At 42.4% G+C, this 22,760-nt stretch overlaps 1 protein-coding gene across 2 annotated transcripts in view; it reads right to left on the reverse strand.

Annotated features, from left to right (window-relative positions):
* LAP3 (leucine aminopeptidase 3) overlaps positions 1 to 19,545 on the reverse strand; it is a 33,611-nt gene extending 14,066 nt beyond the window's left edge. Inside the window, exons 1-7 of one of the 2 annotated variants that reach the window (XM_087724621.1) lie at positions 19,393 to 19,519; positions 14,293 to 14,426; positions 13,788 to 13,903; positions 12,251 to 12,305; positions 7,602 to 7,707; positions 4,221 to 4,380; positions 1,011 to 1,175 (exon numbers count right to left, since the gene is read on the reverse strand). In XM_087724621.1, the coding sequence (XP_087580747.1) occupies positions 1,011 to 1,175; positions 4,221 to 4,380; positions 7,602 to 7,707; positions 12,251 to 12,305; positions 13,788 to 13,903; positions 14,293 to 14,331 (641 nt within the window). In that variant the 5' untranslated portion in view covers positions 14,332 to 14,426; positions 19,393 to 19,519. Of the gene's footprint in view, positions 1 to 1,010; positions 1,176 to 4,220; positions 4,381 to 7,601; positions 7,708 to 12,250; positions 12,306 to 13,787; positions 13,904 to 14,292; positions 14,427 to 19,392 lie in introns of both variants that reach the window. The other variant, XM_087724620.1, reaches the window with a different exon arrangement.
* Between the last annotated feature and the right edge of the window lie 3,215 nt (positions 19,546 to 22,760).

The following is a 22,760-nucleotide window of genomic DNA, read 5'->3' on the forward strand; positions in this document are numbered from 1 at the left end:
GCTGCTTCGGCTGCCATTGAAACGGGGAGGGGGGGCATGGTATTTGGGAGGGGAATCATTATGTGCTGGAGGAGTGTTCTAGAAGCTGTCCTGACCATCTCTTTGTGCATGTGGAGAAAGGGAGTTTCCTGCCAAGGCTAACTGTCCAGCATTCCACCCTTTTTGATGGGTGCTTTTTGAAGATACCTCCCACCTAACAGTTGGGTGAATTATTATTGGACTATAGCATGGGGTGCCAAGGGGAGGGAATTGAACTATACATGATATCTATTGCTTTTGCGCCAAATTACCCAAACTCAGCTTTGCTTTGCTACTTATCGTTTGTAATTAGTAAAAGTACACATTTCAAAAATGGAGTTGAGTGGTTTCTTTCCTGATTATTAAATGAAGCAGCACCTGACAGTGTCCAAAGTCTTTCCCATTTAGCCAGTTCCACATTGTAACCAAAAATTTTCACCCAAGCAATCATAGTTTTCTTAACATGTTCTTTCTCGAGTTTGTATTCCAGCAGATACCTATACAACACTTTAATCAATCTGTCTTCTGTCTCTATCAGGAGCTTATTTAATATTGTGCATTCTTTGGCAATGCCTTCCTTTTTCTTATCCTGTGCATGCCTTATCTGTAGATAAGACCACCACTCTAGGTGCACCCCTTGTGATGCCAATTCTAGTCTGGTCTTTAACTCCCCCTGTTTGTTCAACATCACTTTGTATGTAACAATTTTTCCATGTTAATTAAATTTGGGTGTATATATGCTTCCATTGTAGATAGCCAAATGGGTATTTCTATATAGTGAAGTCCACATTTCTTAAAGTTGTCAAAGACAAGAAGCACTGGTCTAAGCTATTTGATGCATAGCATAACACTGGAGATAATGTTACCCCCATACAACACTGGTACCTCAAATGCTAAGCTAGCATGGGTCACATGAATGTGCCTGAAGTCCACCTCTATTTAATCATTCTCAAAATATGCTAACAACTAACAACCTCTTAAATTGAACTTACCTTTTATGAACAGTCACGTTACTACTAAAGCTTTTCAATTTGTCCTCAATGATGGTAGCAAATTTGGTTGGTGTGATATGGTTTGCAGGGCCTTCCATAAGATATCTGGCCAGGTTCTGGCCTTCTGCATAGTGAATCCCTTTCTGCCAGGCATCAATTCCATCACTAAGTAGAAACACAGAATGTTTAGCTATAAAATACTACTATGGAGTTTTCTTAAACAAAACAGAGGTTTACATTCATGAAAGAGAAGATCAAGCTCAAAAAAACGTAGTCTGGAAACCATGTGAGTGGGCTGGAGAGTCTTCAAAGACAACAGATGCCTAGAGGACAGGGTGGGGAGCAGGATCGTATCCAAAGAATTGCAGCTTCTGCCAGGATTATTTCTGTCTAAGGAGGTGCTTTGAATGTCAAGGGGCTCTAAGGAAGACAGCTGATTTTTTCAAGCTGGGCATCTCACACAAAATAATATTGGCCTGGACTTCCAGAGAAGAAATGGCCGATAAGTGGTGGAACGAAGAGCTGACAGGTGCAGGCTCTTTAATAATTCCTCTCCAGACAAGGAGGGGTTTGGAATTGCCCATAAATGCTCCAGACAGTCTTTGTGGGGCGTTCCCAAGATAATAGCCTCCAGTAGTTTTATTTCTCTGGGAGAAGAAATAACCATCTTGCTTAAGCCATAGCCAGCACCTTTAAAGACACTGGGTTCACATGTTTCCTTTTCTAATCACTTTTGGAAATTGCTTGTTAATTATTTTTCAGCTGTTAGGAACCTTGGATCAACATATTTTACAGCACCGGATGAAACCTGCCCTTCTATATACCACTTGTGAATGTAAGTGAAGACCACCTGCTAACAGAGACTAATCAAACCAGCGTCCTAGACTTTAAAAGAGCTGATTTTAACCGAGAGAGAATGTGGGAAGGATTTCTTAAAGTGGAAAACAACCTAAGATGCTTGGGAAATTCTGAAAAATCAAACATGTCCAGTCCAGCACAATATAACGGAAAAGAAAAACAGGAAATCCAACGATCACAAAGATCTCTCTAACAAACTAAAAGACAAAAGGGATAAATACAGAAAATGGAAAGAAGGACACTAACTAAGACAGAATACCAACAAATAAAAAGAAATGGCAAAGATGAAATCAGGAAAGCTAAGGCTCAGAATTAAATAAAATTTGCAATAAATATCAAAAATAATAATAATAAAGTTTCTTTCAGCATATTAACAGTAATAAAAAGTCAAGGAAAATAATCGGCTCACCAATTTTAGAAAATGGTAAGAAAGTGACAGGTAATAGAGAGAAAGCAGAACTTTCTCCGTATTTACACAAAAAGAAAATATAGCTCAATGTACCAATAACATAACTGCAAAAGACAGTCTAGTAATGCAAATTAAAATAGGCAAGAAAATAGTAAAAGAACACCTGACTGCTCTAGATGAGTTCAAATTACCAGGACTTGATGGATACCATATTTGTGGTGATCGGTGGCGGCAATTGGAATGGGCCAAAAATGGGACGTGCAGAGGCCAAAAATGGGGGGCATGGAGGCCAAAAACTGGAATGGGCCAAAAACGGGACGTGCGGAGGCCAAAAATGGGGGGTATGGAAGCCAAAAATGGGACACGCGTGGGGCGAAAATGGCCAAAGGGTGGGAGCTGATGAGTGTGTGGCGCTTTGGCAACATTCACTCTATAAGACACACAGACATTTCCACCCACATTTTTTATGTGTGTGGTAAGAGTGCGTCTTATAGTGTGAAAAATATGGTACATCCTAAAGTACTGAAGGAGCTAGCAGAAGAGATACTAGAACCATTAAACATCTTTCAAAGATGCTGGAGATTTGGCAAACTACCAGAAGATTGAAAAGACCTGATGTGGTTCTCATCTTCAAAAAAAAGGGGGGGGGAAACATATCCAGGAAACTATAGATCAATCAGCCTGACATCAATACCTGGGAAGACCCTAGAAAAGATAATCAAGCAACACATCTGCAAACAACTAAAAGCAAGTAGAGTTATAACCAATAGCCAACATGGGCTTGTCAAACAAATCTTATTTCATTCTTTGACAAAGTGACTAAATTAGTGGACCAGAGAAATGCAGTGAACATAGTATACTTGGACTTCAGTAAGGCATTTGACAACGTTGATCACAACTTACTTCTTGCTAACCTAGAAAAATTTGAATAGACTGCATCACCATCAGATGGATATGTTACTGGCTGACAAACTGCACTCAACATGTAGTCCTTAATGGATCTACTTCTACATGGAGGGAAGTAAGCAGTAGGGTTGCCCAAAGTTCTGTATTAGGTACTCTTCAAGATCTTCATAAGCAACTAAGATGAGGGAATAAAGGGGTAACTCTTTGCAGATGACACCATTTGAAGGGACTAAAGATCAATATTGTTAGAAGTAAAAGGAAGGAAATGGTCAAGGTTAAAACAGATATGCTATTTCTAGTAAATCTTAATGGGCTTTTCTTGACATCACAACTGAAATGATGATGCTTTTAAGAATTTGATTATAGATAAGAGATGGGATATAGAAAGAAGAAATCATTTGTTTTATTTACAAAGAGAGTCAGAGAATGCAATAAGTTGCTAAAAGTGTTGAGGAAAAGGAGTGGCTTTTCTTCCTTGCTGGATTCTTCCTTGTTCTTTTCTATTTTTCTTTCTATTTTCTCTCTATTATTTTTCCTTTTTATTCTTTCAATTTTTTTGTTTGTATTAGTTATTGTTGTACTTGTAAATTTGCTAATAAATTGGTTTAAAAATGGATAACATTTCCCTGACTTAAAACTGGGTCCCCTCCATCACGCAAATAAGAGAAGGACTATCCATTGTCTCCTCTCTTCCAATGAGTTGATATTCCAGCAACTTTGTCTACCTTGTTCCCCAATTATTCAATTCTCTGCTATCCTTTATTAGGGCAAATTACTTGAGTTTGACTCCTTGAGGCAGCAAACTTATCAAGACTGCACAAAGCAAATCACTCTGCCAATGCTCTTGATTCATTGGTTGATCACTGCTGGAGTATAAATCATGTTTGTATATGGAAATGATTTCTTTATTTAAGTGCAAGGTCTTATGGTGACTTTCAATAAAGACTTCATTCAACAGCCTTTTATTTCTCAACACTTCATAGCAAACAAATTATTTCTGCAACAGAAGCACCATACCAAGGTGATGTCTCGGTTACCTGCCATGTAACTGAATTTTAAGGACGGGCTTCTTTTTTTGCTTCAGCTCCTCATATTCAAAGATGCCAAGGGTAGCCCCTTCAGCTGCAGCCTGAGCATCTCCACAAGGATCCACTTCAACACAAGGGAGTTCTAGTTCCTGCAGCTGCCGGCATCCAGCTAAACAATAAAATACACATTGGAAAAATTAGGACCAAGACAGAAGAAAGGAGGTGTTTTCTAGCAAACACACCTCCTGCCATAAGGAGGAATCAGCCAAGATAATCATTTCTGCAATCAAAGCTTTCTGAAGTGAAAATGAATGATTAATAGGATAATTAGATGAGTTATCTAGAAGCCACTCCCTACAAGCAATTCAAGAATGAGAAAGTGCCTCACTCAGCTTTCTCAGGTTAGAAAATGATGACTGTGCAACATCAGCTGGCCAAAGTACACAATACATTTAAAAAAAAACAATTTTTGCAACATATGCCTTTATTTAGCCATGTTAAACACGCAATTCTGCCAAAGGCCACTTTATCATCCCACTGAGTAACAGTAAAATTACAGAATTACAGAGTTGGAAGCAACCTGGGAGATTTTTTAGTACACTCCCCTGCTCAAGCAGGAAATCCTACAGCTGTGTGAAAAAGTCCTTTACGGTTTATGACATTTTTTGGATAGGCCATTGATTTTATATTTTATGCTAACTGCTATGCAAATATTGTTTTATTTAAATCAATACTGATGGTTTTTAAGTGAAAAGCATAAGGTTTTTGCAATTTGGTGCTATTTGGATGGGGATTGTGAATTTTCTTGCATGCTTACAATGTATACTTACAATGATTATGAAAACAGATTAACTGATGCATACCCAGTGGCATAAGTGTTGCAATTACTAAGGCCGATGCTAGTGTTTTATTAACATTCTTATTGTTTGTGGCCCTGAAAAGGACCATTTAGTTAACCAAACATGGTTACTAATATGAAATTGGCCAGCCCTTATTGCTTATCACCAGGCGGCATCGCTTCAGCTTTTGCACATGATCTTTGGTGACAATGTGGTGCCAGGCTGCAGTAACGGATTCAATCAGCTCCTGGTTGGTCTTCGGATGCTTCTTGCTTATTTCATAACCAATCTTGGCCCAGAAGTTCTCAATTGAGCTCTGAGCTGGCCAATCCAGGAGTCGAACACCATGCTTCTTCATCCGTTGCTGGATGGACTTGGCTCGATGACAAGGAGCTTTGTCATCCTGGAAGTAAAAGTCCTTCCCTAAAAGTTGCTGAGCTGAAGGAAGCATGGTCTTTTCCAGGACTTCAACATACTGCTTGGAATTCATGATTTCCTGCACGATTTGTATCCGACCAATACCAGAATCAGTGGTACAGCTCCAGATCATCACGTGCAATGGATGCTTCACAGATAGATTCAGGCAGCACGGCCTAAATTCTTCAGCTGGAAATCTTTTGACATATTTATTGCACTGATTCCCAGTCAAACAGAAATTGCTCTTGTCACTGAAGATGACCTTGGCCCATTGTTCGTTGGTCCACTTGGCATACTTCTTGGCCCACGCACATCAACGAGAGTGGTGAGCGTCTGTGAGCAAAGGTTTACTTTGAGCCCTGCAGCCTTTGAGCCCTTTGGCAAGCAGTCTGCGACGCACTGTGCTTGTGCACACTTTTACATCACATGTTTCACTCCGAATTCTTCTAATCTGAGGTGAGGTGAGCTTCCTGTCAGCCATTGAAATGTGTTGCAGAGCCCAATCTTGCCGTTTTGTTGACCTTCTTGGTCTTCCAGAGCGGAGCCTGTCACCAACTGAACCAGTTATTTGGTATTTTTCAACCACTCTGCTCACTGTGGTGTGATGGCATTTCACTCTCTTAGCTATTTCTGTACAGGAGTAACCCTCTTCATGAGGCACAATGATGCAATGCCGCTGCTCAGTACTGGTGAAAGCAAAGGCCTTCATCCTTACCCGCAGCCAAAGCCAAATTAAATTTCTCGATGCTTTTCATGCCTATTTATAGTCAGAGAGTATGACAACATTGATTGGCTCATAGATTTATCCTCTGTGCATTTTGATTTGTCAGCCAAAGCTCGCTGATGATTGGCTACTTTCGATCCTAACATTCTCGAAAATTCGAGTTGTGTTTGTTTTAGCACATAAACTCACTCAAAACCTTAAAAAGACTTTGGTTATATTAATAAAAATTATGCATCTCAATCCAACTACAGAAATTTTCATCAAAGTACTCATTTTGTGTGATTTCTATGAGTGAAAAGTTGATTAAACATGTAAATACAGCTTAAAACTGAAAGCGTGCAGGACTTTTTCACACAGCTATATACCATTCCAGACAAAAGGCTCTCTTCTTGAAAACCTCCAATGAAGGAGCAACCACAACCTCCGGAGGAAGTCGTTAATTGTTCTCACTGTCACGAAATTTCTCCTTAGTTCTAAGTTGGATACCCTTTGATCACACTTTCTTTTATGGAAAGCTATCACAAACAATTACTGTGCCAGCTTTAATTCTAAAGGCTGCAAAAAGTGGGATTGTTGAAAATATAAGATTTGACATTTTGCATTTGGGCTGGATTCTGCTGCCATGCTTCCCTCATGATGCCAAGGACAAGGGCTTTACATACCCATCACATTTGTATGGAACAGGAAGTTCTATCGGTTCCACCACAAAACCGCGCTCGACTAAACCGCGTCCGACTAAACCGCGTAGCTGACATCATCAACAGGGCGACAACAGCGCGGAGACAGAAGCACACTGTAAACCCTAAACCTAAAATTAACCCCTAAACCTAACCCTAACCCCCCTAAACCTAATCCTAAACCTAACCCTAAACCTAACCCTAAACCTAATCCTTAACCTAACCCTAAACCTAACCCTTAACCTAACCCTAAACCTAACCCTAAACCTAACCCTAAACTTAACCCTTACCTTAAGTTGAATCAGCTTGCTTTCAAAGCACTATTTAAAGCGCCCTTCTTTCTCCGCGCTGGCTGTTGTCGCCCTGTTGATGACGTCAGCGACGCGGTTTAATCGGGCGCGGTTTAGTCGAGCGCGGTTTTGACGGGTCACAGTTCTATCAGTTACCATTCAAGCTGCCCTATTGAAATTTCTTTCAGCGTGTATCTTACGGTTGCAGAGGCCTGATCTCTTGTAAATTAAAAAAATCATGGACTTTTATCCATCCTGCTTACAACAGTACGCTTAATATTCACCAAGTCCAACAGAATTTAATGCAAGGGGGACCAGCAACAGCCATCTAAGCTACTATGCTTGACAAATGGAAACATTCTTTTAAAATACAGATTGCAGTCATTATGGAAGCAATATTAGAGATTATATATTATCAAAAAGTAATGTTTTAATTTTGTTACCTGCCACAGCTGCCCGTATGTTTTCCTTGTCTTCATTCCAGTTTTCATCTGTGTTCACTCCCACTGCTTTCTTTCCCAGGCCAACAACTACTACATTTGGAAAGGCCTGCAACAAAACAGAAGAGGAAAAACAATTCTTTCGTAATAGATATATTATATAATATGTATTATATACTATATTATTATTATTATTGTTGTTGTTGTATCAAAATGAATTATACCCAGAGGCCACACTGTTCATGTATTGATATTGATGTATATTTAAAAATAAAAATCCTTTTTTTTTTTTAAAGAAACAGCCCTGGAACCTATGGCTGCATTCAATGTACTCTGGAACTCAGCATTCAGAATGCTGCCAAGGGAATGAGCCAAAGTTGTACCAACACTGTCACAATGCACACTGACATTTCCTTCTAAAAGGTCAGGTTCCCCGCTGGCTAAGAAACTTGGTTGTGAGCAAACCAGAGCTGATTTTAAGACAGCGGCATTACAGGTAGTCCATAACTTACCACAACTAGGACCAGAATTTCCTTTGCTAAGCAAGATGGTGGTTAAGTAACTCATGTCCAATTTCATGACTTTTCCCCCTATAGTTAAGTGAAGCATTGAAGGTGTTAAGTAAATCATGTAGTCTAAATCATGTTCTCCTAAAGCAGTGCTTCTCAACCTTCCTAATGCCGCGACCCTTTAATACAGTTCCTCATGTTGTGGTGACCCCCAACCATAAAATTATTTTCATTGCGATAATGTTACACTGGACGCCCCAAAACCTGGGTGGGTGTGGCCAACTCAACATCACTCCCACCCAGTCACATGATATCCCCTCCCAGACATGCCTACCAAGGTTTCATGGCTCAGTGTTTTCTGTGGGAATATGGTCTCTCTCTCTTCTCTCCCCCTCCCTCTCATTTCTGTTTTTCTCTATTTTTCCTCTCCCTTTCTCTTCTTCCTTTCTTTCCTTCTCTTCCCCTCTTTCTTTTTCTTTCTTTCTCATGGAATACAATAGCAAATCCAAAATAAAGTTATTAATTGTAGGAAATTGCTTTTCTGTAATCTTTTCATAGTGAACTCCAACTTGATAGAAGTTGGCAAGATTGTACTAACAGCAATAGGATATATATTTTGATTTCTTTCGAGTTTGACAATATAATTCGTTATCCAAAATTATAAATAATCTTATTTTCAAATGCATTTTTTTGCCATCTCTATAAATTTTTAAAAAAAAATCAGACTTACTTCCAATTTGTGCCTTCTGGCAAACTGCAGTTTTCTTGGCAAGAGATCTAGCTTGCCATTGCTTTCGTCATAAGTCTGAGAAAGTTAGTTTATTTATTTATTTATTTTCTCTTCCTTTCTTTCCCGGATTTGTTTCCGTCTCTTTTCCCTTTCTCTCATTCTCTCCCTTCAGCTCTCTTTTATTTCTTTCTCCCTCTCCCCCTTCTCCCTCTAATTTGTTTCCCTCTATTTTCCCTCTCTCCCATTCTCTCCTTCCAGCTTTCCTTCATTTCTCTCTCTCTCTCTCTTTCTCCCCTTTTCTCTTTCATCTCTTTCTTGTGCATGCAAGCAAAACACCCTCCTGGGCCGGGATTACAGCGCCGGGGACAGCGACTCCTTCTGCTGCCGCCACTGAGAAGTGAGTAGCTGGCTGCGCTGTGCAGGAGACTCCTCAGCACCAGACTCAGGTCGGTCCCCTTCGTGTTGACTCAGGAAAGAGCCGGAGCAGCCGTCTCTGGATCCAGAGAGGGAAGAGTTCCAGAGCCCTGCGCAAGGAGAGCCCTGTGCAGTGCAGGAGAACTGAAGCTCTTCCCTCCCTGGACCCAACCAGCTGCTGCTGCTGCTCCCTGTTCCCCTCCTTCCTGAGCCAACACAAAGGGGACCGCAGCTCGCACTGACCTGAGTCTGGCGCTGAGGAGTCTCCTGTGCAGCGTGGCTCCCCTGCGCTGCGTACCCACTCATCTCATTGCGCAATGGCGACAGCGGGAGGGGAGTCGTCCCCTCCGCCTTGATCCTGGCCCAGGGGGGTATTTTGCTTGTGTGCGCGCGTGCAAGAGATCACCACAAGAAAAGGGTTTAAGCAAGGAAAGGAAAAGAGAACCAGGTTGTCCTCAGCAGAGGAAAATATGTAAATGTAACAAAGGTTAGAGGGGAGGGAAGGAGGACAGTAGGGAAGTCAGGATGGAGAGGAGAAAGGAGAGGAACAGGAAAGGCAGAAGAAGGGGGGAAGGATAAAGAGGAGGAAGAGAAAGAAGAGAAGGGAAAGGAGGTGGGAAGAAAGAAGGAGAGAAGAAAGAGAAGAAACTGGGGAGGAAGGAGGGAGGGAAGAGGAGAGGGTAGTAAAGAGGGAAAGAGGGAGGGAAAGAAAGAGAGAAGGAGAGTTGAAAGGAAGGAAGGAAGGAGGGAGGAAAGGAGGGAGATTAAGAGAAAAGGAAGGAGGATGGAAAGAGGAAGGGAAGAAGGGAAGGTATGTGAGAAGGAGGGGGGGATCGAGGGAGGGAAAGGAGGGGGAAGGAAAGGAGGAAAGGAGAAAAGAAAGGAGGGAAGGCAGGGGAGAAGGAAGTAAGGGGGGAGGGAAGAAAAGGGTATGGAAAAGAAGAAATGAGGAAAGAGAAGAGGGAGGGAAGGAATGAGATACCTAACCTTTGATGTTTATAATGATTTGATAGTATGGGAATATCTCGAAATGTAGTTGTATTGTTTTTTACAAGTTATGAATGTTGTATTTTCTTTTTACCAATAAAATCTTTTTTTTAAATTAAAAAAAAAAAAAAAGAAAGAAAAGGGTTGGAGTTCTTCCCGACACTGAGTTGCCTGCAAAGGATGCAGAATCGCAAAAGGAGGAGAGAGGCTCGTGCCTTCTCGGGGCGGAGAGCAGATTGCGCGATTGGCTTAGCAGGGAGCCGCAGGAGAGGGGTCAAAGCCTATTAACACTGTTACTCATGCTAAGCATGGGTAACAGTCTTAATAGGGAATCTCAGCGTACGCGCATCCCACGTTTCTTTATTTTATTCTATTTTCCTCGCCTTGTTTTACGTCTCAGAAATGGTACCTCTTGGTTTCCGTAGCTCTGCCCATCAACCGCCATCACTCGGAGCGAGCTGCTTTCCCAGCATCCTCTGTGTTGCGCGCATCTCTCTTTTCCCCCTCCTCGCCTCCATTCCGGTTCCTACTTTCCCACCACACACACACACACACACACACACACACCTCCTTCTGCAACGCGGGGAACCCAAGCCGCTCCTTCCCTTCGGGCCGTCTTCTTGCCAGCCTCTCCACGGGAGGCTCCTTGGTGACCCCTGTGAAAAGGTCATTCAACCCCAAAAGGGCTCGCGACCCACAGGTTGAGAACCGCTGTGCTAAAGGGTTTCACTTTATGAGCAAGAGTTGGCTGCTAATAGTTATAATTACATTTAACTATTTTAATTCCTCAAGGTGCTCTGGCACCCTGCCTGATTTGTAATTTTGGGTTGCAGGTATTGCTGATGAAAAAGAAGTTATTCAGACAGAATGATTTAGGTTTCATGATGGCTGCGACTGTCATTGATCTTCAGTGTGTATTCCCCCATTTCTAATCTAATGATTGGTATTTAAGGCAGCTTTTTGCAAGCAAAGAAGCCTTTTGTATTTTTGTAAGGCCAATTCCTGACTTATGACAGTTCATTTAGTGACCATTCAAAGTTACAATGTCACTGAGAAAAGTGACTTGATCGTTTTTCACACTTACGACTGTTGCAGCATCCCCATAGTCACAAGAGGCTGGGCAAGGCGAAGGGCCCCTCGATGTGAGTGATGTCAAGTTGGCCACACCCACCCAGTCACATGACCGCCCAGCCACACCTACCCAGCTGGTCATTAGGGCAGAGAACCGGTTAAATTATTTGAATCCCACCATTGGGTCACCTGAATATTCAGGTATTTACTATTTAGTGCAAATGGGTATGGAGCTTTCTTGAAACTGATGAAACTGGCAGAGTCTTTTCAGCAGTTCCAAGAAAGCTCCATATCCATTTACACTACTCAGGTGACCCTGATGACACAGATAAACCTCCAGGTGGCCTCAACAACTTTTTAAAAGAATGCAAATGACCAGCTCTGTGCAAAGAATATAAATCCTTCCATTCCCCACTATCCAGTTAGAGCTGAAGAAGCTTCTTGGATCAGAAGCGAAATGTCCTTAAAGAAAACAAGAAAGTCCAGTTGCCTCTTGAAAAATTACCTTTGGGATTTCCATCTTATCTCCTATATCTAGATGACCTTCTCTGCATTAACTAACATAATCATTTGATTCTCAGTCTCTGGTTCAACTCTGGATCTGCTGTCTTCTTATGAGGTTAGAGCAAGCTGTGAGAAGAAGCCAAACTGCACACTGGAAAAACTATGGGATATACACATTTTTATTCCAGTGCTGTTCTATAAACTCTGCCAATGAGAAAGTTCTGAAAAATCTGTTTTTATCAGTGAGAAATAAAAAAAGTACTATGGGAATTTTCAGTTCACTGTCATATTTGTGTAATATTGTAACTGGCTAATTCTCTTCCTCAAACTTCAGCAGGAAATCCTCAAAGCTCCACCACACACTTCTTCCAGCAAAAAAAAATCCCTTTAAAAATTAAGAGGCACAAGGTTAAGTTAATTAAATATTAACCCCCTACCTGATGCAAACCATGAAAGATGCGGGTCTTCCCTTTCTTCAGAGGTGGTCCAGAACTAGAATAGGAGACAAAAATGTTCATTAGTCCACAACAAAACAGATGTTGCCCACTCACTATCAGCAACTGGATCAGAAAGTTAGCTTTTCCCAGAATAGACGGCTGCCTGGTTTTATACCTAAGGGTACCTTCTGTACATGTACTTAGGTTTTGATTATAGTGGTAGGTAAATATATTAAATAAATCAACCTATGAATGGCAGGATCTTTGTTTTATGCTAAGAGAGAACTCGTCTCTCTAGAACAGCAGATGATGAGATAAAACCTTTAGAACAGTGTCTCTCAACCTTGGCAAGATGTGTGGACTTCAACTCCCAGAATTCCCCAACTGGCTGGGGAATTCTGGGAATTGAAGTCCAGACATCTTAAAGCTTTCAAGATTGAGAAGTACTGCTTTAAATCAAGTGGTTCTCTCAGGCTTACAAGAGGTTTGAACTAACCAGTCCTACCACTGTCTCCACCAGTGGTGGGATTCAATTTTTTTTACTGCCATTCTGTGGGCATGGCTTGGTGGGTGTGGTGTGGTGTGGCTTGGTGGACGTGGCAGGGGAAGGATACTGTAAAATCTCCATTCCCTCCCCACTCCAGGCGAAGGATACTGCAAAATCCCCATTTTCCCCTAATCAGCTGGGACTCGGTAGGTAGAGAATAGATTATGGTGGGGCCAGTCAGTGGTGGTATTCACCGGTTCTCCAAACTACTCAAAATTTCCGCTATTGGTTCTCCAGAACTGGTCAGAACCTGCTGAATGCCACTTCTGGTCTCCACCAATGCATTTGCATCAATAATGCCTTTCTAACTTAGCCTATCTGAGTTCTAATTTTAAAATCCTCACTCACACAGATGTGGCCCTTTGACTTTATAAAAACCAACATCCAATATGACCAAGACATCACTATCATTTAGTAAATTGCTAATCATCATGTTCTAGTTAGTGAACCATTAAAACTATGCATACTTTGGATTCTCTTCCAAAAGGTAGGGTCATGCATATAAAACAGCAGTGTTTTAAAACAGCCATGTCTTTTCCTGGAACTTTATGACAGCTACAAAAGCACACACATTCTCCTGGAAAAAGAACTACTTGATTTATATGAATGTTACATTCAGGTTCATACAGGAACCTGTATGCAAATCTTTTGGGAATCATATTAAGTGTTGCAGGGCCCTTTTGATTATGATGGTTTGGCCACCTCACTTTTCTAGTCACCTGCTCCTTATTTGAAATTGAGAGCACCTGAAATAATGGGCTTTTGGGGAAGCCCAAAAAAGGGAGAGGGGTTGCTTGCAAAGAGAGAGAGATGGAAACAACATCATTTGAATGGCAAAAAGGAAAAAGATGAATGTGGGAAAGGAGAAAGGGGGAACAAATGTGCAACAACTACTGCAGCTACTTGCAAAACATCCTTAAGGCCAAACGTTTTTCCTGTCATTTTTTGCAACAGTTTAATAAAGAGAAGGAAATGCAACCAGTTGCTTACAGGGCCAGTAACTCCTTCAGCTTCCCATTGACTTGTTTGTCAAAAGCCTCTCCTGCATCAGACAACTGAGAAGGTTGGTCATCATGGTCACTGGCAAAGGCTCCAAGAATGAGACCCTACAGAAGGTAGAGGTTTAGTTAGGTAACATTCATAAAATAATGGCAGATCCTATCCACAGGATCAAGATTAGAGGGCAAAACATTTCCAAGACAGACTCATAGTTTTTATATTGTATTATTTTGATGGAGCAACATTCTCTTCTACTGAAACCAGGGTCACTCTGAGATATAATAACTTTTAATTAATAGGCTAATTTCACCTAACCTTATCAACTTTAAACGTGCTCACTACAGGCCAGCCTTTCAAAAGAAAAAAGTTATGTAGTGAAAGATCCTACACAAATTGGGAGATAGGCAAAATCTCTATTTAGACCATGTAACTGCTGCAAATTCCTACTCCCAGCCCTTGATGGCTTCCTCTTGCCCCAAGATCTGAACTCACTTACCTTTCCGCCATGAGGACTAGAGCTTTGTTGATGAGGCATTGTCTGCAGAACTGTCCTTCTGGCACTTTCAGCTCACTACCGGGGCAGATTTTATAGCAGGGACGATATCTTGGTCCCACCTCCAAGGCTTAACTCTGTCCAATGTGAAAACAGAAGGAACAGCAGGGCGTGAGCCACTGCAAGCCCTCAAGGTGCTCAGTGCTGCCTTCCCAAGAGATTTCATTTTGTTTCTCTCAATTTGCCTTGGGGGGGGAAATCTGAGGAACAAGCTAGAAGCAGGACTCAGCAGGTTCAGAAAGTGCCTGACCTGTGCCAAGACCATATGAAATGCTCATGGTCTACTCCAGTGTTTCTCAACCTTAGCAACTTTAAGATGTATGACTTCAACTCCCAGAATTTCCCAGAGAGCATAGTCCATATCTCTTAAAGTTGCCAAGGTTAGGAAATGCTGATCTACTCACTTTAAAGGCTTCCAGATGCTAAATCAAGACACTTGTCCCTTCAGGCAGTTTAAAGGATTTATGGGGCAAAGAGGGAGGGGTTATTCTCAATTTTTGGGAGACTGGCAACAGTAGACCTATCTAGTCTTTTTTTCTATTTTGTCACACATGCCCAGTTTTTTTTCCTGTCTTTCTCTATACAAAATATTTTTTTAAATTGCTGCCCTAAAAGTGGCTGAAAACCACAGTTCCCTACAATTTAAAGATTAAGAAACCTGATCTCTTAAGTCTTAGAACAAGGCTGTTCTGAATTAAACCATGTTTTGGGAGTAGGTGGACTAAAACAAAAGCTGCAGTTAAGGCTGAAAAAACTGCTGCCATTCACTGAAGACAATATCAATCTATATATGGTTTATCACATGCAAAATCAATATAGTTTAGTCACTCAGTTCATCCACAAACGAGCAAATTGAACCACATGATTTCTGATACAACCTAGTTACAGGCAAAGCTGGAATGGCCTCAGCTGGATCCCAACCATTGGGAACAGGGGCATGTCTAGGAAAGGATGACTCATCTGGATGTGAGCAATCACCAGGCCTCACCAGTTGTACTGCATTACAACTCCCATCCCCTCCAGTCATTGGCCACATTTTGGGGGATAATGAGAGCTGGATCTCAAAACATGCTAATTATCAGATACAAACAGCAGACTATAATACAGACACAATACAATATAAACTTGTATTGTATTACAATACAACACAAAACAATAAAACATGATACAATACACAACAGAATACAATATAGACACAAGTAACAGAACATATTCAAACCAGTGTCTTAGAACTTTAAAAGAGCTAATTTTGAGAAACTCAGAAAAAGCTTGGAAAGGATCCCATGGATGAAAATCTTAAAGGGGAAGCCAACTCAAGAAGCTTGGGAAATTCTGAAAAATGATTATAAAAGCCCAGTCCAGCTCAATACCACTGAAAAAGAAAAACAAGAAATCCAAGAAGAAACCACTATGGTTGCACAAAGAGCTCTTAGACAAACTGAAAGAAAAAAAGGATAAGTTCAAAAAAATGAACAAAGAGGGACACACAACTAAGGCAGAATACCAACAAATAGCTTGAACCTGTAAAGTTAGGAAAGCTAAGACTCAAAACAAAGTAAGACTTTCAGCAAATATAAAAAATGTTTTAAAAATTCTTTCAACACATTAAATAAACAAGACAAAAGTTAAAGAAACAATTGGTCCACTAATTGGAGATGATGACAAGGAACTAACGGATCAGTAGAGAGAAAACAGAACTGTTTAACTCATTCTTTGCATAATACAACCCAACTTACCAAAAACAGAACTGTAAAAGATGGAATAGGAATGCAAATTAAAATGAGCAAAAATAAGCTAAGAGAATATCTCTCAAATTCAAATCATTGGGTCCTGATGCATTACATCCCAGAGTTCTGAGAGAACTGGCAGACATGATCTCTGAACCATATGTTTTAAAGTTCTTAGAGTACCAGGGGACTGGAAAAGAGTTGATGTGGTTCCCATCTTCAGAAAAGAGGTGGGGAGGGGAACAAATCCAGGAAACTACAGACCAATCAGTCTGACATGAATACCTGGGAAGATCTTGGAAAAGATAATCAAGCAACAAATCTGCCAACACATAGAAGCAAACAAAGGTATAACTACAAGCCAACATGGTTTCACCAAGAACAGATCATTCAAAAATAATCTTATTTCATTCTTTGAATAAGTGACTTAATTAGTTAAATTAAATCAGTTTTATAACCAATGGTATAAAAATGCCACTACACTAAAGAAATTCTGTCATATGGATTTACAGATACTATTCATTATTTGACTACCCTTCTATGACTACCATGAGTTTTGTTCATTTATATCAAACTAAAGGCCCGTGGGCTGGATTTGGCTTGTGGGGTGCTTAGATCTGGCCCATAGGGCCAGCCTGGAAATAACAAAGATCCAGCCCACGGTGGCTCTGCTAGAGAAAACAAGACATTGGGGGGAGGGGGGCCTGCTCGCCCCCCATTTTTGCTGCCAGAGTGCTGCAGGAGGCTGCCCAGGCCAAAAACAGGGCGCGGGATGTCGTGTGCAGCCTACCCGCACCCTGTTTTAGCTGCCAGACTGCCACAGGAGGTTGTCCAGGCTAAAAACGGGATGCGGGGGGGGGGGGGCACCCCGTTTTGCCTGGCAGAGGGCTATCAAAACTAAAAACAAAACAAAAGGAGAAATGTTTCCCCTTTTGCATTTCAGCATGCAAGAAGGGGCAGGAATGGAGAAAGGGAAAGAGGAAAGAAAAAGATGGAAAAAGTTCAAGGAAGGAAAAATAAGGAAAGAGGGAAGAAAGAAGAAATTTGAATGAAGGGGGAAGGAAAAAAGGGAAGGGAGTGTTGAAACGTGACTCAATGCCAGTAACTGAGCGAGGTCAGAGTCGTATTTAATTACTTAAATATCAGCCAGCAGGGTGTGGCTGCAGCCAAAAAAAAAAACCCCAATGCAATCCTAGGCTGCAATGATACAGGGATAGAATCAAGATCATGTTAAAATATTAGTACCACTTTGCAAATCATTAGTAAGACCACACTTGGAATACTGCATCCAATTTTGGCCACCACAATATAAAAAACATGTTGTGACTGTGGAAAGGGTGGAGAAAGCAACAAGGATGATTAGGGGGCTGAAGGCTAAAAAATATGAAGATCGGTTGCAGGAATTGGGTATGTCTAGTGAAAAGGACTAGGGGAGACATGATAGCATTATTCCACTATTTGAGAAGTTGCCACAAAGAGGAGGTGGTCAATTTATTTTTCAAATTCAGAAGGCAAGACAAGAAATAATGGAGGGAAACTAATCAAGGAGAGAAGCCACCTAGGAAGGAGGAGAAATTTCCTAAGTGAGTAGAATACCTTCAGATGTTGTGGGTGCCCCATCCCTGGAGGTTTCCTTAGAAGGCCTCTCCATCCCTGGAGGCTTTCTTAGAAGTACAACAGGGGTGGGTTTCAACCGGTTCGCGGCAGTCCCTGCAAACTGGTTGATCGGCGAACCCGGAAGTAAGTAACTTCCGGGAACGGCGAAGGGCCCACCCGCCCGCCCGCATTCCTTACCCGGTTTTGACGAGTTCTGCGCTTCCACGCATGCGCAAGACGCATACAGCGCCTGTGCGATCCTCCAGGAGCAGCTGGAGCATCGCACAGACGCTAGTACCCATGCATGCACCACGCGCGTGCACGAGGACGCCGCCCGCCCCGTTCCAACCGAACCGGTTGGAACGGGGCGAGAAACCCACCCCTGAAGTACAACCACTTGTTTGAAATGGTATGGGTCTCCTGCTCGGGCAGGGAGTTGAATTAGATGACCTCCAAGGGCCCTTCCAACTCTGTTATCCTATGTTATATCAACAAGGCCTCAGTTATTCTTGTTAGGTATAATTACAGACTGTACAGTTATAGAGACTAATTTGATTCTGAATTTAACAACGGCAGCAAGATTGTTGGTGGGGCAATACTGGAAGAAGGAAGAATTGCCTACTATTCAAGAATGGACGTTAAAAGTAACAAACTTAGCAGAGATGGCTAAAATATCAGCATATCTCAAGGATCATTCAGATGAGAAATACAAGTTGGAATGGAGAAGATGGATTGATTACATTCAAAATAAATATGGGACTAAGAAATTTCAGTTAGCTTATGAATGAATGAACAAGGAATGTTACAATTTATCTAGAGTTAGCTTTACAAAAAGGGAGTTAAAGTACAAGCAAAGGTACAATGCTAAAGTTAATTAGTTTATTTTAGTGTATGATTGTTAAATGTTTATACCCTGTATTTGCTCTGGGAGGTTGGTGGGGAAGGGTGGGAGGGGATGTGGGATTGGGGGGGGAGGGAGAGAAGGGGAAAGGTATACAATTGTAAAACTTATTAAAACTTTTTAATAATAATAAAAAACAAGGCAAGGCAGGTTTAAATAAGTTCAGTGAATTCTCGGTTCATGTTATAGTGACTCCAGTTCAGAAATATTGAAAGTTGAAACCGCGGGGGCTTTAAGCCTTTCCTTCCAATGGGAACAGCGTTACAGATAAAAATATAATATTACAAATAAAACATTCCTACTGTGCTGTTCTATTTCCACAAAAAACTTGAAAGCAGGAAATTACTAAGCACCTGAAAAGTGCTTCTGAGCCCTTTCGGAACACACCAACCCGTGTCATGATCGTGGCCAACCAAGCTCCACTTAGAGGCGTCTTTTCCCCCCGAAAAAAAATAAAATAAAATAAATCAGACTCGGGCCATTGATGCAGCAGGGGGTCTGCCTGGGGACAGTGTCACACAGAGGGCTTGATCTTGGGACAGTATCACCGGCAAACGCAAACCACCCCGACCACCTTCCCTCGCTAGTTCCGCAGCAGGCCAGCCAGCACTCCAAGCGCTGGGGCGGCCGAACCTCCAGCTCAACTGCGAAGAACAAGAGGAGCCTGGAAAAGACGGGGACAGGCTTCCCGCGACGCAGCGCCCCGGAGCATCTGCTGCCCGGAGGCTCCGCAGAGCGCGGCGAGGGCTTGACGCCTGCCTGCCTGCCTCTCCCTTCCGCTCCGATTCCCAGAGCCCGAGAGGCGCGCTCGAGCCCTACCTGCCGAGCGGCGGCGCGCGTGCCGGCAGCCATGGAGGCGGCGAGGAGGAGGAGGGCGCGCGGGGGACGGGCGATCAGCGGGCACCGAACTCTCGCCAACAGCAGCCGCGGAAGCATGCTCGCCGCCCAAGGCCAGGGGGACGACGGGAACGGGGCGGGGGGAGACCAGAGGGGCCGGGCGGGAGGCGAGGCTCCCTGTGAAGGGTGGGGGGAGCCCTCGTGGGAAGGGCAGCGGACATCTTTTATGCAACAACCTTGCTTTCTCTGCGCTGCTTTCAAGGGTCTACGCTTGCTGACCAATGCGTGAACAAAGTAATAATCCCAGGCGGCTGGGCAGATCTCAGATCCCCGAGCAAAGTTTCCGTTTCTCTCCCTTGTGAGGGAGGGGGTCCCCAGGGTGCCGCTCCTCCCCCTCGCCTCTTGCACGGAAGACAAGCCTGCTGGATTTAAGATTCCGGCCCTCGTGGAATGGAAAGAGTACTGGATATCCCGACCCTGGAGGCAAATTCTGTTAAAGTAGGACGTAAAGTGAGATTTGAACATTAAGTGTGAAACCTACTGGGTCAGGCTGGACAGCCTCTCGGGAGCCCTTTTAGTTCTATATTAAAAAGCCACATAGGCAGAGTTGCAGCTTGCAAAAGAACTGGAAGCAAGTGCCTAACGGCAGAGTTAAATAGTGTCACAAGATCACAAGGGTCAGCTAAAGTTCGCGTAGAGACATGTACTCAGTACCTATGACTAAAGGAGAAGTAAGACCCCATCTCCTTATAAGGCTTTCTCCTCAAGGTAACCACTAAGAAATGAGTTAAGTGTTCCGGTGTTACACTGCCTTTGAGAATGTATAAGAATGCGTGCTTTGATGATGAAGGTTGTTCATAACTTGCAATGCTAGCCATGGGCTAGCTTTCTGAACCTGGCTGCCAAATAAACTTTTCCTAAATCCTGAGAAGTCTAAAGCCTGATAAAGTAGAATAAAATATGGATTAAAAAATATAAGAATTAAGACATAGAATATCAGGGACAGTTAGAAGTTGCTTAAAGGAAGTGTCACCATTCACTAACCACAAGATGTTCTAAGCCAACGTCCCTATGTCAAAACCTATGTCAACAGTCCAAACCACAAGGTTCAGATAAAGTTCGTTAATAACACGTAAGCCATACCTGAAACAAAAGGAGAAGTAAGACCCTCATCTCCTTATAAGGTTTTCTCCTCAAGGTAACCACTAAGAAATGTGTTAAGTATTTCCGTGTTGCAATGCTTTTGAGAATATATACGAACAAGCAATGAAGGTTGTTCAGAATTTGCAATGTTAGCTATTTCGCTAACTTTCTGAACCTGGCTGCCAAATAAACTTTTCCTGTATCCTGAGAAGTCTAAAGCCTGTCATTTTCTGCAACAGTGTGAATGGGGATTTATTTGGGTTTCTTCTCTAAAACCAATTCCACTTCAGAGCCAAGTTGGGGAAGTGCTCTACCAACCAGGAGACCCCGAGTTCTAGTCCTATCCTAGGCGCTTAGCCAGCAGGGCAACTTTAAACAAGACCCCTGTCAGCCTCTGTTTTGCTGCTTGCTTTTCGGCTGCCATTGAAACGGGGAGGGAGGGCATGGTATTTGGGTGAGGGAAATAATCTGTACAGGAGGACTGTTAATTGAGAGTTGTTCTCACTATTCATTTACGCATGTGGAAGGAGGAGAGTTTCCCACCAAGGCCAACTGTCCGGCATACCAACCTGATGATGGTTTTTGAAGATGTCTCCCACCTGACAGCTGTGGAGATATACGATTGGACTATGGACTGGGGTACCAAGGGGAGGGGATTGAATCATGTATTGATATCTAATGCTTTCGCGCCCTTTTGCTCAGATCCAGCTTTGCTTAGCTTCTCATTACTTATAATCAGTAAAAGTACTCTTAATTCTGCAAAATGGAGTTGAGTGGTTTCTTTCTTGGTTATTAAGTGAAGGAGCTGTGACAACTCCTTTGCTCAGCCCAGGAAGAAGCAGCAGTCAAGGGCCCTGTTTTTTTTAAAACGCATCAAGAAAACAGCAGAGCCTTGTCTGCAAAATTACCTGTCAAAAGCAGACCCACATACAAAAGTCCAACTAGTCTCTGCTTCTTTGCATTTACAGTCCTTCCCTCCTCTTGTCAAGCAATAGCCTTGCTGTTATTACAAATTTGACATCAAATCTCCCCTCAATTTCTTTGAGACAAACAGGCTCACCTGCTTTTTGGGACTTGAGTCCAGCTTGTTTGCCTCTTCTGGCTTCTTCTGCGTCCCTCTCCAGTATGTAACTCCTAACACAGGCCTGGACTTAAAATGGCTTAGTTGATGCAGAACAAGATAAGAGTCATGACCTTCTTTGACCTGGACAGGACTGACTTCTATTAATAAGAGCAAAGGCATTTCTTCACCCCTCAGGTAAAGCACTAACAATCTCAAGTTTGACTTGCAACCTTTCCTACCTAGCAATAGCAATAGCAGTTAGACTTATATACCACTTCATAGGACTTTCAGCCCTCTCTAAGTGGTTTACAGAGTCAGCATATCGCCCCCACAGTCTGGGTCCTCATTTCACCCACCTCAGAAGGATGGAAGGCTGAGTCAACCTTGAGCCGGTGAGATTTGAACCGCCGAACTGCAGATAACAGTCAGCTGAAGTGGCCTGCAGTACTGCACTCTAACCACTGCGCCACCTCGGCTCTTCTGCTCTTTTGTAACCTGTGGTGTGGTAGGTAGCAGATGGCACTACTCAAGAGACATGGAGCCACGTACTTCCTTTTGAATGGGAAAATAAAAATTCCCTTTCGTCAAAAAGCTGAGTTTCTCTTTTCTTCTCCTGAACTCTGATTGCTTGCTTGTTTATTTGTTTAATCAAATTTAGAGATCACCCATCTCACTTTCAGAATGTCTCTTGTTCTTTAATGCATATTTTGAGCCTGTTTTATCCTGTGAGTGACAATTTCTAAAACTCTGTGCCTTGATTCTCCTTCTCCAATTCTCCTTCTATTTTGATCTTATTTTCACTTTTCTCATGTTTGGCTTCCAAAGCTGTGCCCTGTTGAACCTCATGTCCTACTCAGGTCCACACATCTTAAAAGTTGCCAAAACACTTGCCTGCAGCAAACAAACCAAATTAGGCTGTTCGTACACTGACAATGAAACTTTAGCTTGTCTGAGAAGTCAGACAGAAGGTAACCTCTAGTTGTCCTCTCTAATAATGAAAATAATATTAAACCCTGCGACAGACAGACACAGACAGACAGACACATGTAGGAAGTTATCATCCAGCCCTCTCCCAGAAAAATGAAATATCCTAGGAAATATTGAAAAGGCAGAATATTTCTCTGGATGTGAAAAGAAAGAAACA

Source organism: Thamnophis sirtalis, unplaced genomic scaffold (assembly GCF_051295495.1).
Source record: "Thamnophis sirtalis isolate CommonGarterSnake01/CBP01778 unplaced genomic scaffold, rThaSir2_p1.2 scaffold_10, whole genome shotgun sequence".
NCBI lineage: Eukaryota > Metazoa > Chordata > Lepidosauria > Squamata > Natricidae > Thamnophis > Thamnophis sirtalis.